Source organism: Channa argus, chromosome 5 (genome assembly GCF_033026475.1).
Source record: "Channa argus isolate prfri chromosome 5, Channa argus male v1.0, whole genome shotgun sequence".
Taxonomy (NCBI): domain Eukaryota; kingdom Metazoa; phylum Chordata; class Actinopteri; order Anabantiformes; family Channidae; genus Channa; species Channa argus.
In genome coordinates this window covers 12301178-12318820 of record NC_090201.1, presented here as the reverse complement: position 1 = coordinate 12318820, position 17643 = coordinate 12301178, and the positions used below count along the sequence as shown (strand labels likewise).

The 17643-nt window shown below is 38.1% G+C and overlaps 3 protein-coding genes across 8 annotated transcripts; 1 reads left to right on the top strand and 2 right to left on the bottom strand.

Annotated features, from left to right (window-relative positions):
• Positions 1-153: 153 nt before the first annotated feature.
• Positions 154-5924, top strand: sys1 (SYS1 golgi trafficking protein). 5 transcript variants are annotated; one of them, XM_067503292.1, is made up of 5 exons: positions 165-620; positions 1654-1871; positions 3858-4117; positions 4196-4263; positions 4548-5924. In XM_067503292.1, exons 3-5 carry the CDS (start codon positions 3956-3958, stop codon positions 4786-4788), a joined length of 471 nt encoding a protein of 156 aa, XP_067359393.1. In that variant the 5' UTR covers positions 165-620; positions 1654-1871; positions 3858-3955; the 3' UTR covers positions 4789-5924. The 5 variants fall into 5 exon arrangements, with proteins under 5 accessions (XP_067359395.1, XP_067359393.1, XP_067359392.1 ...); XM_067503291.1 differs by having other exon boundaries at positions 1649-1871; XM_067503294.1 differs by lacking the exons at positions 1654-1871; positions 4548-5924 and adding an exon at positions 4364-4527 and having other exon boundaries at positions 154-620.
• Positions 5925-8355: 2431 nt separating this feature from the next.
• LOC137127015 (neuritin-like) lies at positions 8356-11997 on the bottom strand. Of its 2 annotated transcripts, none has more exons than XM_067503296.1 (3): positions 11640-11997; positions 10554-10683; positions 8356-9936 (listed from the first exon to the last, which is right to left on the bottom strand). In XM_067503296.1, the coding sequence occupies exons 1-3, from the start codon at positions 11689-11691 to the stop codon at positions 9699-9701; spliced, it is 420 nt and encodes a 139-aa protein (XP_067359397.1). In that variant the 5' UTR covers positions 11692-11997; the 3' UTR covers positions 8356-9698. The 2 variants fall into 2 exon arrangements, with proteins under 2 accessions (XP_067359397.1, XP_067359396.1); XM_067503295.1 differs by having other exon boundaries at positions 10554-10707; positions 11640-11989.
• An 843-nt stretch (positions 11998-12840) lies between these two features.
• On the bottom strand, positions 12841-17643 carry LOC137128009 (translocon-associated protein subunit alpha-like). The gene is made up of 9 exons (XM_067505653.1): positions 17483-17643; positions 16463-16581; positions 16276-16369; positions 15971-16098; positions 15372-15506; positions 15103-15179; positions 14340-14418; positions 13981-14074; positions 12841-13799 (listed from the first exon to the last, which is right to left on the bottom strand). Exons 1-9 carry the CDS (start codon positions 17550-17552, stop codon positions 13735-13737), a joined length of 861 nt encoding a protein of 286 aa, XP_067361754.1. The 5' UTR covers positions 17553-17643; the 3' UTR covers positions 12841-13734.

Below are 17643 nucleotides of genomic sequence, written 5' to 3'. Positions count from 1 at the left end.
TATTTTCCAATTGTTATTGTATTAGATTTTGTGTTAGATGGTTAATAAATATCAAAGATTAGTTTTTGGCAATTTTAAAGTCCTATCTTCAAAAAACGACAGTTTAGATTGGTATATAATTCCTTTATTTATTTATTTATTTATTTATTTATTACAAACGCAGTATTTTATTGAAACTACTACAACCTACCGGAAAGTAAAGAAGAAGTCAAAATAAATGTGGCAATTGAATGTGAAGAGGGGGGGAATCATTACATTTATTAAAGTACAACGTGGACAACACAATTATATAGCGTTAAAATAATGAATTATGAAAATGTATATTCTTTGTTGTTTGGAAATACAACATTTAGCAGAAAATCTAGTACAGATGATCACATAGTTTAGGTTTATTTTACATTGAAAATATAGTTTGACCTCATAAGTTTTCTTTCCGGTTCCATCACTGCAACTTCCGTGTTGTTAACTGTAACGTTGCATATATTGTTAACTAGGTAAATCACTAGTCGCTCTATTACAGCAAGGTTCTGTTTAGTAGACGGCGAGCTTTTAAAATAGTAGACAGACGAAGGGATTATCGTGAATATGGCACATTGACACCTTTCTAATCAAGTTGTCAGGTCTGTATCGACTGCATGAGTTTGATCAAAACTGAAAATAACTATGCTGTCTGTTAACAGGCTGTTTGTTATACCTGCATATCTTATCAGTGTTGTTGTACCATTAACTTAGAGGTGATCTTGTCTTTGCTAAGTTTGACGTTTGTGTGAACTGAACGTCACGTCAACCATGAACAGCGCTAACGTTAGCTTAATGTTGCTAGCGTTTGCTAATCGAAGAGCTAACGTATAGCTGTGGTTGCTCATGGCAAATTACACAAACTAAGCTAAACCGTAACCAGCTGTTTTCATGACAGAAGTTGATGTTTTATATAACTCAGTTGTTTTATTTTTTTAAAACATTACTTTTACTGTTAAACTTTTTGTTTAATTATCATTATTATGGTTAGCACTATCTATACTAACTACCTTAAACCACTAAATCGGTTAAGCTGATATGAGCTGATATTATCTTATTTTACACCTACTAGCATATGAAGTTCTAAGGGGAAAAAAATTGGAGGTTTTGGGTATTGAAAGTAAAGTAAAGGTTTTCTAAAGGTGCAGATAGCTTGTATGAAACTATTAATTTAATTACTTAATACACTGCCCACTTAGTGAGTTACACTTATAGAATCTAACACAAGTTAAGTTGAAATTGTCAGAAACGTTATAATTCTACAATATGTTTATTTAGAGTGATACTGCCGTGCATAATATTAAGAGGTGGTTCTAATTATATGTTCCTCTAATTAATTTTATATGGGTCGTCCAAAACATTAGAACCACCTTTAAATTCATGGCAGAGCTGGCATATTAACAATAATCTGTATGAACAATTCCAATCTGGTATCCACCCTGTTTGCAGCACAGAGCCAGCCATGGTAAAAAAAATCCCAAAAGATCGGACCCCCATACCCGTCAGACCTATTCCTAATCCTGTCCATCCTCGTCACTCCCTGTACCCTCACTGTTCCACTTGGATACCTCTTGTTCACATACATGTATTCTGTCTTGCTGCCGCTAAGCTTCATTCCTCTGTTTTCCAGAGCAGACCTCCACCTCTCTAGATTTGCCTCCACCTGCTCTCTGCTCTCACTACAGATCACAATGTCATCTGGAAACATCATATTCCATGGAGATTCCTGTCTAACCTCACCTGTCATCCTGTCCATCACAAGAGCAAACCAGAAGGGGCTCAGAGCCGATCCTTGATGCAGACCCACCTCCACCTTGAACTCCTCTGTCAAACCTACACCACAGCTCACCACGGTCTTACAGCTCTCATACGTGTCCTGCAACGCTCTAATATACTTCTCTGCCACTCCACATGTCCTCATACAATACCACAGCTCCTCTCTCGGCACCCTGTCACACGCTTTCCCTAAATCTACGAAGACACAATGCAACTCCCTGTGACCTTCTCTGTACTTCTCCATCAGCATCCTTAAAGCAAATACTGCATCTGTTGTACTCTTTGTTGGCAAGAAAGCATATTGCTCCTCACAAATGTTCACCTCTGCCCGTAGCCTAGCCTCCACTACTCTTTCCCACAACTTCATTGTGTGGCTCATCAGCTTTAGTCCTCTGTAGTTGCCACAGCTCTGCACATCTCTCTTGTTCTTAAAATCCAGCACCAGTACACTTCTCCTCCAGTTTGCGGGAAACCTTTCACTCTCAAAGATCTTGTTAAACAAACTAGTCAGAAACTCTACTGCCACCTCTCCCAGACACTTCCATACCTCCACAGGTATGTCATCAGAACCACCTGCCTTTCCACTCTTCACCCTCTTCAACGCCCTCCTCCTTTCACTCTTACTAATCTTTGCTACTTTCTTGCTCCAGTCAACAGACACCTCTTCTATTCATTGTTTTCTTTCATTCTCCTTATTCAGCAACTTTTCAAAGTTCTCCTTCCAACCATCACATTCCTGGCACACCTCAATACATTTCCTTATCTTTAATCACACTAACCTACTGCACATAGTTCTCATTTCTCTGCCTCGCCAACCTGTACAAATCCACCTCCCTCTCCTTTCTGTCCAATCTAACATACAAGTCCTCGTATGCTCTTTGTTTGGCCTTTGCCACATCTACCTTCACCTTACATTGCATATCCCTTTACTTCCGTCTACTCTCTTCAGTCCTCTCAGTGTCCCCCTTCTTCTTAGCTAATGTCTTTCTTTGTATACACTCCCGAACTTCGTCGTTCCACCACAAAGTCTCCTTGTCCACTTTCGTCTTTCCCGGTGACACACAGAGTAGTCTCGTACCGGTCTCCCTCATCACATTAACTGCAGTGGTCCAGTCATCTGGAAGCATCTCCTCACCACCCAGTCTGTGTCAACTCCTCCCTGAAAACTACCAACATTCTTCCTTTTTCAACTTCCACCACTTCATCCTGTCCTCTGCCTTAGTCCTCTTCATCTTCCTCACCACCAAAGTCATTTTACACACGACCATCCTGTGTTGGCTGGCTACAGGCTCTCCTACCAATACTTTTGTTGTCAGGATAACTTTTACTCCATTTCTATTCCCATCCACACCATGTTAAACATCTTAAACACTGCTACTAAGCTTTCAACCTTGCTACCTGGATACACTGTATATTCAGCTTCTTTCAGTGCATCGTGTCAACTAAATTTCTAGCCTTTCTGTCATAGTCCATGCACTCAAAGTCCCTCCTATACTTTTGGCTTTCCTCTATTTTCTTTGCCTATGAATACGCCTTCCTCCTCTCCTCCTTTGACCAACAGTACCCCAATTTCCCACTCTGTAGGCCAGTTGCACAGGTGGTGGTTGTTAACCCGGGCGGAGACCAATCTATTTATGGAAGTCAGATTCAGTATGGAATGATTTAGCATCATTCCATACTGAAACGTTTGGCATTTGGCATATTCAAACATTTGGCAATGTTGGATTTGGGATGTGTTTTATGTCAGATGCAGATTATGTCAGATGCCCTGACACAACCGTCTGCATATGTCAAGACTTGGGACTGGCATAAGAAGACACTGGATTGTGCCCCTTGTGGTTGCATTTTATCCTATTAGACTTTTTAATTGTTTAAACTGTTCAGATGTTGAGACTAATATTTATAAGGTAGCCTTCTTCACAGCTATGTAGTTCACTTTGTTAGTTAAATAGCTACAGTCTGACAGTATTGTCATATTACTGTACATATCTTTCCAAGCTTCTGAGCTTTCCAAGACATGAACTCTATACATGCTATTTATCAATTTAATTTTTGTGTTTTAGGTTTTGAAATTACATTCGTCACACTGGATGGGCCAGCTTGTACCAATCAGAGCCATCGTTAAGACCCTTTAAGCCTGTATGTGAAACATCAGCCTGCAATGGCAAGCCACTTCCGTAGTTACATCTGGGATCCAGTCCTCATTGTGTGCCAGATTGTGTTGATGCAGTGCATCTACTACAGTTTTTTGGGCCTCTGGTTGGCTGGAGTGGACAGTCTGGTCCAAACTAGTCGGTCATTAGACCAAATCTTCAGCTATGAAGTAAGTAATAATTTATTCTATCTGTAAAGCCTGTTTTATGGGCCACATTTGTACACTCATAAAACTGAATTTTTGCAGGTCCTTGGTTTTGCAACACTCCAGGGTAGACTTTCAATGATGGCATTCATCTTAAATTCCCTGACGTGGTGAGTTCATCCTTTTCTTTGTACATCCAAAGCGATAAGAGCTGTGACAAATCCTACTAAAATGCTGTTGGTTAATCATCTTATGAATCATATATTGTAGAGAGCACAACAAAATTGCACCTGGAAACCTGACGTTAAACAGTAGGAGTGAACATTGTTTAAAAAAACCCCCCACTAAATTGGTATAGGATGAAGATAAACTCTGCTTTTTATATAACTGATGTCTGGCGAGATTTGATCTTGGGCATGGCTGACAGAATAAAGTCTGTCTTGTCATTCCCCAGCGCGCTTGGCCTGTGGTTCTTCATCCGTCGCGGGAAACAGTGCCTGGACTTCACAGTCACTGTGCATTTCTTTCATATGATTGGCTGCTGGATCTACAATGCTCATCTTCCAGCTGCCCTGTCCTGGTGGCTCGTCAATGTCGCCTGCATGGCATTGATGGCTGTAATTGGAGAGTACCTGTGCATGCGGACTGAGCTCAGGGCCATTCCTGTCAATAGCGGACCCAAGTCGAACCTGTGAATTTTTATCTACACGGAAAATCTGTGGACAGTTAAACCTTCAGGAACTCGCTCAGAGGTTTTCCACTGGGGGTAGGAAAAGTGAAACATGAACCTCTATCAGCATACATTGTTATTTGAATTGTTATGCTTCTCTTCATCAAGTGATAAATCAGATGAACTGATATATTTATTCATAGCTGTCATTTAAGTTGTTGACAGTGTTAAGTCTTTAGCATATTAGGATTCAAATATTAAAGTTTTTCAAAGAAAATAAGTTTACATCCCTTTTTAAAAACTAATGTCTGTACAATACATTTCTCAGTAATTCAATGCTTTGTGTTAAAATTAACTACATTAGTGCATCTCAATGCCTTCTTTTAAGACCTTTTAATCATTTATAAAGGGGATATTATATTCCCCCTTTGACGCAAAACTAGGATCAATAGATACAATTTTTCCTCATTCTTTACATTGTATTGAGTTGCTGGGTTAGTAACAAACATGACCATCCCATTACAGAATAATTTTAACAAACTGAAGTTCTTGGCATACCTCAGTGACATATTGATGCAAGTGTCTATTGTTACTATAGTGTTTATTTCTTTTTTTATGCAGCAAAAAGATAAACCGTGGGTAACTAGTTCAGTGAAAAGTGGATGCTAATGTTTTCTGACTCTCAGTACTCAACCATTTAGCCCTTTCATGATTTTGTGGACTTCTTGGTGGTTGTTGCCTAAAATGCCACAATTTATGTATTTATTGTTTTTACTGCAAGGTTGTGCAGAATTCATGGGGGGGATTGGTAGAGTTAATTGTTATTTTTTAGAAATTTGAAAGAACTTTCCCTTTTTTTGGAGAGTGTGTATGTCCAGTATTCTACCTTTTAGTTTAATCCTTTATTTGTACAGCATTTTGCACAGCTTGTGTTTGTTTCCCTCTCTTTATATCTTGATTTATTATGCAGACATAGAGGCCACTTGGGGACAGTTTGTCAGTTGCCTGCTGAGTACTGACAGCAGGCTGTGTCTGCCTTTTCAGAAACACAGTCACTGATAGTGCAGATGTGAGATGAAAATCAGCTTCATTATTTATATTATGTTTCTTAAAATCTTATCTGAATCAATCAATCACATTTGGGTAACGGATGCTCATATTTTATTAATGTGGGTGGTGACTGTCAGATCAATATCTTTGCAGCTTTTATAGTGTGGACTCTGTGATAGCTCAAGCAAAGTATATTTTTTTATTTCATCAGTAAAGGGTAAAAACTATATATAAAGGAGAGTTATGTGCCACATAATTTGAGTGACCACAGTAAATTCCTGCAGTCATCTTGTCACTTTATTCAGCTTCATAATGATGGCACTCCTTAATATTTTGATAACTTTGATTTTTGTATGTTTTAAACAAGCTGTAACATAAGACTTGCTTACTTGCTTGTATCTTTTGTTACTTTTGGACATAGCCACGCTAACTCTTTCCTTGTCTTCAGTGTTTGTGCTAAGCCAAGCTAAGCGATGGTTGGAAGCTGCATATTTACAGTAAAGACAAGAAAATGGTGTCAATCTTACTCTCTTTCTAAGCCAATGTTGCCTGCTATGTGATTATTGATCTCAGTTGCTGTTTGGGAAGTTTTCGCATGCAATGCAACTTGTGTGTACCTAGTGTGACTTAATTTTATATATTGAAATAGAAAGACCCTTAATGACAAACCTTTTGTTGTGATAAAATTTTCTGACGTGTTTAGCATTATAGTCATAGTTAACATATTTATTTTCCTCTCTGAGTGTACATGGCTGGCACCAGACAACATCATTTGGTACAGTGTAAATACCTTGTGTTTTAAAATAAAACATGACCATTTCATAAACAAGAAAGTGAAGTTGTTTGTCAGGAAACTGACTAGGTCAGTCTAGGTGGAAGCAAAATAATTGGCCATTATACTTCATATGCACAGCAGAAGCTTAACTTTAGTGCTCCTAAGGTTTTCTACCCAGGGCCATGATTCCTCATTTTCTCCCACCGCACCCCTGACTGAAGGTGTCCAGGTGGAAAGCAGCAGATGGGATAGCACTAACAAATCTAAAAAAGCTGGCTGTGATACTCATTACCAACACTTTGCTTCAGGGATGACTAAAAACAGAAACTGTAGTAAACGGGTTGTACAGCAGAAAATTTACTGCACTTTATTGCAATTAAATTCTCCTTATTTCATCGGTTTCTAGATCTTTGCTATTCACTTGATAGTGATGTGCATCCACACACACATACACACTGCATTTTAAACATGGTGCTTTATTACAAACACATTACTTTGCCATAAGTTGCTTTATACCATCTTGGTGATACATGTAGTGTGCTTTTCATCAGTAAACGAACAAACAAACAAAAAAAAGAAACTGAACCAGTTTTTACATTCAAAAGTTCCTTCACCCAAGAGGGTTTATCTCTTGTTATATAATGCTTATGATAACAGAATATATTTCATGCTTTTTTTCAACGGCAATGAAAAAAAAGTCCTCTTTTAAGTGAATGTACATAGTATTGCTCATGCTTTGAGGACACCAAAACTGTTTTTCTTATTCTCACCACCAGACACACAATGGATGACATAATGCTAGCACTGAAATGTGAAATAAATAGAAACATCTAGAACAAACATGCTCATGAAATGGGGGTTGGGGTGGGTTAATGACTATATAAGAGAAGATGCTGAAACACTAAGAGCTATCTTAACTTCATGCACAGATCCAAATCTCTGTACACTTTGTCCAAGATAAAATCAACAGACTGTCCATTTTTCTAAAGCACTGCCACAAAAACTGTCATGCATTGGTGACAAAAATAGATGGTGTACAATATCCAGTACCACAGAAAGCCTCCATATTTTGATGGTGCCTGTTAGGACTATTAGTATTAAAGGACCTATGCAATTAGTAACACTGTTTTGGAAACACAAACAAAACTATCTGATGGTATTGCTAATTCATTTTTAATAAAAACATCATTTTTGCAAGAGGAGTGATTGAGGTTCTACCACAACTGGCAAAATCTCTCATAGTCTTTTTTGAAAAAGTAGACAAGACAAGTAGAAGTGACGACCAATACATTGCCACAATTTGTAGCTCTTGTTAGCTCATTTCTGTTGATCAGATTCACAAAACTTTTTTTTTTGCTGCATTTACATTTTGTGCCTTTTTGTGTAAAAGCCTAAATTTTAGAAAATTTAGATTGAGTAAAAGCATGACATTAATAAATGGAGCAGCATACTTTGGAGTCTGCTTTATGCAATACATTAATTAAAATACCGTTACTGTAATGCAAGGGCAATTATGTGGATAAAATGAGCCATTAGTTTGTGTTACAACAGCCACTAGTTTGGCTATTGACCTCATTAGAAATTAATTTTATGTATTTAACTTTAAATACTGTGTATTTAATTTAGGGAATTTCCGTATAACTTTGGCTGCATCATCATACAGATTCTTCTTTCAAAATCTCATCACTGTAAAAAAAAAAAAAAAAAAAAAGAAAAAAGTCCCCTACGTGGTCGATCTGTACACTGTATATCCTAGTGTTTTTCTCCAGTAATTAGTTAAATTGTTTACTACAGGTAAAAATATTTATGCAAAACGTTGCTGAACAATTTAGATTCTCTTTTTACACAAACAATAGCTCAGAAGTGTGAAAGTTGAGCATAACACATGAACCAAACCATAGTGCGAGGCTCCGAAAGAAGAGCTGGGGGAGTGAACATAGTGATGCCAGGTGATGTCTTTTTTTGGTGTCTTTATAGCAGCCGTGCAACATCAGCCACAGCAGGCTAAAATGTTGTGAAGGGGTCAAAAGATTTATGATTGTCACTTACACAAACATTTAGTCGCTGCTTTTTGTCCTTTCACTGACCAAATTTAGACAAAAAACCTTTTAGGACATTGGTGGCATTTTTTATTTATTCTGCAATGTAATAGCTAACCACACTGTGATACCATGGCTGTATTTAAACAAACTCACTGGCAATTAAATTGGGTTTTTTGGTGCCAACAAACTGTAGCTCAAGGAACATTTTGCCATTTTAAGAACTTAAGATCTTTTTTTCTTTCTGTTAGGTTCTAAAGTCTGTACTCTAAATATAAAGCAGCCATCAACCAGTTTGCTTATCTTAGATGCATTTCAAAGGTAACGAAATACACTCACTAGTTTCTCTAAAGCTCACTAATTAACATTTAATATCTTACCTATTTAATCAGCACAATGGTTTTAAAAAATATTTTTTATAAGGGTTTGTGCTGAGCCATAGGAGCAATGTGCAACACTAAGCTGATGGGCTCCTGCCAATAGCTTTGTCTTTAGCATACAGACACAAGAGTGACATAAGTCTTTTACAGCTAAGTCCCAAAATGTTGAACTGTTTTAAATTATAGGGTGAGTAGACACAATACCAGAAACACACTATTGGATCATAATCTATTGAAAACTAGTACAACTTCACAGATTAACCTCCGTTTAAAACTGAAATGTCATCATCTGTAGAAGTACAGGAGGCTATTTATTGCGGGTCTGTTCTGCATTAAACAGGTTGTATATTGTAGGTGTTAATGGTATTGTGTTCACCCTTTTATATAGCATATTGATAACAGAGAGCCAAAGGTCACATTGTATCTGAGATCACTAGAATATTGAGTGTTTCATTTGCCTGGACAATAAATTCATACAAATGTCATTTTCTTCACTACTCCAGCATTTTCTATACATGAGGGAAGATCAGGTTAAATTATTTGAGAGCATTTAAAATTATTCATCACTGCAAATTTGGATCATACATTTGTTCCTCTTAAATCCTTGGCTTCAAGTTTGCACTTGGAGAAGTGAATTTGGGGAATCTAAATCCCTCCACAACCTGCTCATCTCCTAATCCTCACACCTACCCTACACCATCTGTATGGAGGACCAGTTGGTCCCAGCCATGATCAGCATCAGTGGCAGGGTAAGGGCAAGAAGAGGGGAACTTAATCCAGGAGAAGAGCTCGGGCTGCACAGGTCAAACAGACTTCCCTGGAAGCGCATCTTCCTGGAGTCCTGCCTCAGAGTCTCCCAGATGGAGCTGACTTCCTCCTGACAGTCCGACAGCGCTGTGAGTGCACATGTGTGGAAAGCTTCCCAGTGACTGTAGCAAACAGAGGATCATCAGATCAATGTTGCATCTGCCATTTCACAAAAAATTCATCCTGACTACAGCATGCAGACATGCGCTAGCTGTCATGGATTAATTTGCTTGCCAATAATACATCACTCAGATGACTGTGGTGGCTTCTAGAAAGTCAAAGTGAGCTTTAATTACCATGGCAACTGCATCACAGAGTGAAATAATATCACAGATGATGTTGCAAGTGGGCAATTTTCAACAGAAGCCTTATCTGTAAGTCTTTGTCTTGAGTATACTGTTCTAGGGTTGTAGGGTGCGTGCAGTAACAATGACAAAAAACGTCCCCGGAATTTCATTACTGCTGCAGCAAAGTCATAAATTATTTAGTACAATGGCTCAGTGTCTCAGCACCATTCATTTCTGTATTCTCCCTCTGAGATTATGGCATCTCTCCAGTAATTTATCAGGAGATGTAGTCTGTTTGTCTATATTATTTTCCTCAATCATGGAACATTATGCACTAGACTAATTGAAGTGAAACATAATTCTGTGCTTAGCAGTACAGAGCACTGGGATTCGTCACAGAGATGTCCAGTGTGCCTAACACGGTCCACACACTCTTTAAAAATTACTCTCACCTGCACACTGCCGCCACTCCCCTCTCACTGGTCACATTCTCCTGATAATTGTCCATGCTCTCTCCCAGCTCCAGGACACAGTCAGAAAAGTCCTTATAAATGTTTTCACACCTCACATCTGCAGAGTCTCCTGACACCACAAGGGATAGGAATACTGCAAATCACACACACATGTAACACACAGGTTTATTTGACCACACTTGTAATGTTTGGCACTTGCTGAACCACAGTGACCTGTTAAGTTAATCAGAACTGATGTCCACAAGAAGTGCACAAGAAAAGTTATGAAGTGCCTCTGTTATTTTTGCAATTGAACAAAAAAGGATACATTCACTAGCCTCCAGCTGAGGATGTCAGGCCATTTGGTATTTTTCCTATGTGTGAACTTGTTTTAATCTGGTTTCTCTTCCTCTACTATGTCTTTACTACCAAAAGCACCCTCCATCAACTTTTGCACAAAACTTATTTTTCATCCAAGTTCTGATTCTTTACAAAAATGCATGCATACATACATGTAAATAGCAAGTACTTTTAATACCCCATTATATATTAAATATAAATAACAGAATGTAGCTATTTTGCAGTCCTGGCGTGAACTTCACTTAGGACAGATGTAAGTGGGCGGCAGGCTGTGAGGCAGATGTTACCACAGAGAATATTCCTGACCACTGCAGTGCAAAGAATACTTTGATATTTGCTATTTAAATATTAGAAATAATAGAATAATCTGTGGAAGGGAGTGGTAAAAAGTGCTATAGCAAACAAGAAGATATTAAATACCAATAAAAAGTGGAAACCATAAATTTTATTTCAACGCCGGGTTTTGCTTTTTAAATGTTTCATGTAACAAAAGCTTGCACATTACCACCTAAGTATAGACACCCCCATCGTCCATGGTGGTACCAAAGCAGTTTGGCCACGGTGCAGATCTCAATCATCCAGCAGTGATGGAGATTAATAAAGGTTTCTACGTTAGCAGTCACATTTCGGATGCACGGGGATAACACCATGTAAGGCTGAAAACCCGTGCAAAGTGGCTGTCAGTGTAAAAACAACCACGGAGGAGCCTGAGATAGACTGTCTTACCCAAGGCAAACGCGAGAATCCCTCCGATCTTTGTCGACGTGAAAAATCCCATATCATCCCATTTCAAGCCAAGCGGAGGGCGCGGGATGCTGCCGAGGAGCTCGGGAATCGGGATAAAAAGCGGCGCTGAGTCACACGGAGCGGATTAGCTTCCCATTTTTTTTTACTGTGTGTCGGTGTGTATTAGTGCTAAAGCGGCGATAAACACTTGGTGGGTGTGTATGCACAGTCTTTCCCTGCTCCGGTCCACTGCTGACGTTACCTGCCCCCCGGCGGGAGCTGAGCTCATCTTCCCCCCTCAGCACCGGACAGCTCTCACCTCCCCGAGCTGCAATCAGCGCACAACCCACCTGCAACACTCACACAACGCATACTTCACACCTTTACCTGAGCAATTTTTTGTGTCTTAATGTAGCATCTCCATTTTATTTTTACAGAATTTGCTATTACACAGATGATGAACAGCTACTTCTAATATGGCTTTAGTTTTAATCTCCTCCTGACATGATTTTTGACTAGTTAAAGAAACACACACAATGCTTCTCTCTCGCTTGAAAAATTAATTTTTCAATGAAAATGGACATAGTGTTAAAAAAATGTATCTCCTTTTTAGTGCGAAAAAATTAGTAGAAAATCACTAAGACACTTGTCTAACTTGCACATTATAGTAGGCTATAACCGGCACATGCAGTGATGCCAAACACCCAACTGATGTAATGGTAAGAAAAAGTAAATTCTGACAGGAGGGAAACTTAATACTTAAGCAGTGTGGCCTACAATGAAAGGTTAGGCAGAAAAAGTAACCTAACTAACTCAATCATGTTAACCAAATGTTTGGTAACGCTTTATTTCTGATATAACGCTGGAAACCAGGCATATACAATACAACATTCCTGAATATCAATAAATATGTACTGCATTGTAATTTTACCAAGATGAGTTTAAACGTATGGAAATCTAAATTAAAATTAGCAACATTGAGAGTGTTGCTGGAGAGTTCTTTTAAAGACATTTTCCTAGATTATTAGAGAAAATAGTTATCAAAAGTTTTGAAATCTTTTCTGGTTCAACCAATAATGTAATTTTACTTTCATATAGTAGAGTGACAACATGGTTGCAAGAAAAACCAGCTCTTAGAAGATGCTATGACTGAAGTACATTTTAAAAATGGACCATGTTTGTACAAGAGCAACTAATGAAACACTCTTTCACCCTTTTATTTTCAAAACATGTTTTAGCACAAATAATGACAATACAATCTGCAAGACTCCAGTATTGAGTAAGAATTCGAAATGCTCCACTGAGAGTAACACAACAATCATGTGATGAAACAGGAACATTAACCTGCAGAAACATCCAGAAAATACTGTTTTTAATGTTTGCTGTCCTTGCAGCTGCCATTGCCCCTGCCATTGCCCCATGGTAAAACTAATTTCACGCCAGACTGAAAGTTTTAAAGACCTCAGACAATGTGGTTGGAAGCTAAAAACCGAGGGGTATCTGTTGGACATCTTTTAATCTTTCACAACATTATCTGCAGGGCATTGCAAACACCTGGGTAAGGCACAATGGTGTTACATCAGAGACAAGAGAGAGAAATATGAATGAGTTGCAATTAAAACATCCAGTTTATCTTCACAGTGTTGACCATCGCGTCTGCAGATGAAATGTCATTAAACTTCAATGCAATTTCTGTGACTTTACAGGATATACTGTATATGCGTGTATTCAAACTTCTTTTGGGACACAACCTGTGCCGTACTCCATCGGTTTTACCTCAAAACATTTATTGACTTATTGGTTTATGTTCTATCAACATTCACACACATATTGATAAAAAGAAAAGTCCCTTTCAAAATGAACAGTCCAGTCTTGATAGTGACTAAATTCTGGGAGCAGAGCAGTCGAGTCCAGGAGGCTCTCTGATCTCTGGTCTGAGAGGCTGAAATCTGTACAAACATTTTAAACATGTTGCTGTGCTGGAAATTGGACTCCAGAAACGTTGATCCACTGAGAAGGGGAATGGGGTGTGTAGCAAGGAAATGAGCTTTGAAAGCCTTATGGACAGTATGATGATGGATGGAAACCCACTGTTTTATTGATCTACTCCAACTGCCCTCTTGTTTCGTTTCCGTGGAGATGTTTTAGGAGAAGCCTTGTCTGTAAGACAGGATGTAAAGATCATCTAGTTGTTTTACTTTACTCACAGTATATGGAGAAGGAAAGTCAGATGAGCAAGTAATCTCAAAGAATTTATGACACAATGGATTTTGAGACAAGTTGTGGTAAGGAATTCACTCTGTTATACAAAATACATAAACATAAATATAAAATGACATACTCATGACATTCAAAGTCTCCTGGGGGATCCAGCTGATGTCCACATCATTGATCCCACCTGTGCCCTTTTCTATTTTCACTGGAATTCTTCTTTTCTGCAAAAATGATGGTTCAAAGACAACATATCTTAGTTTTAATGTATGTTATCTATTAGCCTGCTTCAGTCCCAACATATCTCTGGTTTAGTGCATAGTTTACATGAAGAGAATGAATGTTTCTCCAGGACAATGTGAACTTTTCCCTATATGCTGCTCTGAATGTGAACTGGTAAACCAGATTTTAAAAAATTAGTAATTTCTTAAGTTCGTGTATAGACCAAAAAAACTCATACTGTATCTTAACACATAAAAAGACACATACTGTCCTTGACTCCAGGACCTGGTACATCCCAAAGAGAATCAGGACCACCAATCCACCCAGGAAAATGTACATGAACATTCTGCAAATAAAACAAAATATATTAATTTATATTTCTTACTACATTTCCATTGCTCCTGTTTTTACATCTTCTATGAATAATTAATGGCTACAAGATGACTAAGTGTTCAGTGTAGACCTTAAGGCTTTGTCTCTCTCTGTTCTACTACAATGAATGGCCACAATTACTGTTTTTTTTCCTTTCAAAAGAGATGTGAAATTTATTTAAATACATCATACAATGAAGCATAATTGATATTAACTCATAAAATCTCTATAGCTTCTACTAAACATTCTGTTTATTTCCTAAACAATTTGTGCAAATTCTAGTAGCAACAAATAAACATTCATTAACAACTTCAAGAGCTTTAGGTAACTGCAGCATTTTTTAGCTGGAAAACTGTTTTTCTTTCTTGGCTATTTTGCTGGTGACAGTTTCTGCATCTTGCACAAGCAGCACAATTCTGACGACTACACAGTGCCAATTTCACACCTTTTGCAGGTTCTTACATTAGCTGCAATAGTCTGAGGGAGCTGGGATTATGAAGACTGTTTATGGAACAAAGCAAATAACAAATTTGAAATAGTAATAATAATTATATTTAACATTATTTACCTACTGCCTACTCACATATAGTCATTTTGGTACTACACTACAACTTGTTCTTGTCCTTCCATTTTCAAAGTCAGCAGAAGAAAGCCTTACGTTTCTCCATCGAGCCCCTCTTCTTTCTCAGTGATGGTGACGGTCTGGTTATAAATGGCAGTCTGGAAAACACTACCCTGAAGAAAAGTTGCAAATAATGAATGAGCACGTAACTCAGACTTTTAAGAACTGTCTTGAAGGTTTTAAGGACTGATTCTTAAAATTAAAATGGCAAAATGATTCAGCATTTTTCACACTGATGATTAATTCAAATAAGTAAATAAACCACTACAAATATCTTCTTCATAAATAATGAAAAACATTCCTACCTCTGTGTCAACATAGTTGAGGAGTATAACAAGACCGAATGGACGACCAGCCATAGGCTGAGCTGGGATGAAGGAGTACTCAAAGGAGGCCTGAGCCTGGGGCTGCACTACAGTGTTCAGAGGCAACGCTGTGAACTACAAACGCATACATCATTATAAAAAGAACTCTTCAACAATGACATGGTCATTTTTTCAGTAATATTTATTGTGTTTCGCTGCACGGCATATGACAAATCTTGCTCCTGAGTTGTTACACTATGTTAATGTCGTATGAACTAAAAAGTAAATCATGTTAGAAATCTGCAAGGTAGCTTTAAAATCCATAAACGATAACTTGTGTGCAATAATAACAAACCACAGATTTTTTTCTGCCCTGAATGATTTGAATTTACCAGAAATTTTAATTTTTATAAGCCATTTTTTTCATTTAGAATATATTTTAAACACACTTTATTCCCTTCTTTCACATAGGGATAGCTTACTTCTTGTATTTTTAGGTGTGAAAAAATTAATCACATTTTAAAATAATTTGACCCCTCCAGGTAAAGTCAAAAGGCAGAGCAACATTTGCTGGTGGTTTTATTTCAGATCAAACTTACATTCTGAATGTAGATCTGGAAATCTTGAGGATAACGGAAGGAGGCCTCCAGTAACTGTACAGTGAAATCCTGGCTCCCCTTGTTGGTGAAGCCCACCAGAAACCTCACAATTTCATTGGCTGGAAACTCTAAATTTATGATAAGTGCGAATATATATTAAATACAGTTAAAACAAGAGTATATTCAAGGTATAATGTAGTACCAAATCCACACACTTGTATTTAATTCCTTCTGTAATTCACTTAATTTCTTAAATTCATCTGCCAGATAAAACACAGTAAAACCTGAAATAGCAGCAGACCAACCTTCTCCTGTCATGAAGATGATTGTTGTGTCAGCATCAGGGTGAGAGGTTAACAGTTTATCAGCAGCTTCATCAGAGTCATCCTCATCTCGTTTCTGAGGATAAACAAAGCGCAGCACTAAAATTTCACCACTGGCGCATGAAAGCTATAGTGTATTAGTACTGTGTAAATGAAGCGTAGTACATACTGAGGCTTGTATCTGATCTTCCTCGACAAGTTCCTCTTCATCGTCGTCCTCCTCATCTACAGCAACATCAGCATCTTCTACAATGTCCTCAGCAGAGTCAGTGTTTGCAGAGACGTGGCCTGCGAGCAACAGCAAAGATACAGGGACACACACTATGTGAGAGTGAAGGTTGAAAGTTTCACCGTGAGAGTGTGTTGGTGTAGACATGGGTGAAATACCAGCGTTGATATTGTGATGGACATGTAGAGATAGTATGGGTACTTGGTTACTTTCAAATAGTTATACAATTACCTGTTTTTTGTGATGTTAACTTTTTTCCTCACAAAAGCAGCTTTTTGTACTGCTTCAGGTGAGTGAAATTATATAATAAATGTGGTCAACAGGTCCATATTATTAGTAATTTCAATTCTGTGACAACTTAATATAGTAATCTCTGAAAATATCAGTACAGTATGTCAATAAAAGTCAATACAACCAAAAATCACTGAATGCTTTAATAACCTACAATTTCCACTTTCTATATAGAAATCACAACAGCTCCCACATTAGTGTATTTCATCCCAGAAGTAACTGTATCTATAAAACAACCTAGGAGAAACCAACAATCCCAAATAAAAGTTCCCATGTTATCTATGGTGACGTGTCCCAGCATGGGGGAGCTCTTTACTGCGGGTGTATCCCCAGCACTTAAAATATCGGACTAAAATGACACGTAAACCTAAACACCTTAAAGTAAACGTTACCTGACACGAGTGTGAGTGTTTTTTATACTTTAACAACAGGCATACGCGGGGAGAAAGATCATTTTCATTCATTTCCACGTAAACGCGCTGTCTTATTGCTGTGGCTAAAAATGAACATATTCATGCAAGTAAAGCGTCATTGGACACACAAAGCCGCTAATGTGTAAGGTTAAAAAATGACTATGCCACGTCAATGCGTTAAAACTTGGGAACTGTTGCCAAAGTGAAGGAGCTGTCGCGAACTCGTCTGGTTCACACGCAGGAAAGTCTGACTTACCGACGGATATTAATCCACAGGGGAAGGCCAAGAGAAAGAGCAGCAACATCTTTGATCCAAAATTGAACATTTTTGCAGAGATGTAGGCTGAAGTTAGTAACACATCAGCGTTAAGCACAGCACAGCAGCAGCGCAGAGCGGTGGGCGGGATAAAGGAGCGA

Coding starts and splice junctions, on each gene's coding strand:
- sys1 (XM_067503292.1), top strand. CDS start 3,956: ATGGCAAGCCACTTCCGTAGTTACATCTGGGATCCAGTCCTCATTGTG. Junction 4,118..4,195: donor ACCAAATCTTCAGCTATGAA/GTAAGTAATAAT, acceptor GAATTTTTGCAG/GTCCTTGGTTTTGCAACACT. Junction 4,264..4,547: donor ATCTTAAATTCCCTGACGTG/GTGAGTTCATCC, acceptor GTCATTCCCCAG/CGCGCTTGGCCTGTGGTTCT.
- LOC137127015 (XM_067503295.1), bottom strand. CDS start 11,691: ATGGGATTTTTCACGTCGACAAAGATCGGAGGGATTCTCGCGTTTGCC. Junction 10,708..11,639: donor GATTCTCGCGTTTGCCTTGG/GTAAGACAGTCT, acceptor TGTGATTTGCAG/TATTCCTATCCCTTGTGGTG. Junction 9,937..10,553: donor GGAGTGGCGGCAGTGTGCAG/GTGAGAGTAATT, acceptor TGTTTGCTACAG/TCACTGGGAAGCTTTCCACA.
- LOC137128009 (XM_067505653.1), bottom strand. CDS start 17,552: ATGTTCAATTTTGGATCAAAGATGTTGCTGCTCTTTCTCTTGGCCTTC. Junction 16,582..17,482: donor CTGTGGATTAATATCCGTCG/GTAAGTCAGACT, acceptor TGTTGCTCGCAG/GCCACGTCTCTGCAAACACT. Junction 16,099..16,275: donor CATCTTCATGACAGGAGAAG/GTTGGTCTGCTG, acceptor TCATAAATTTAG/AGTTTCCAGCCAATGAAATT.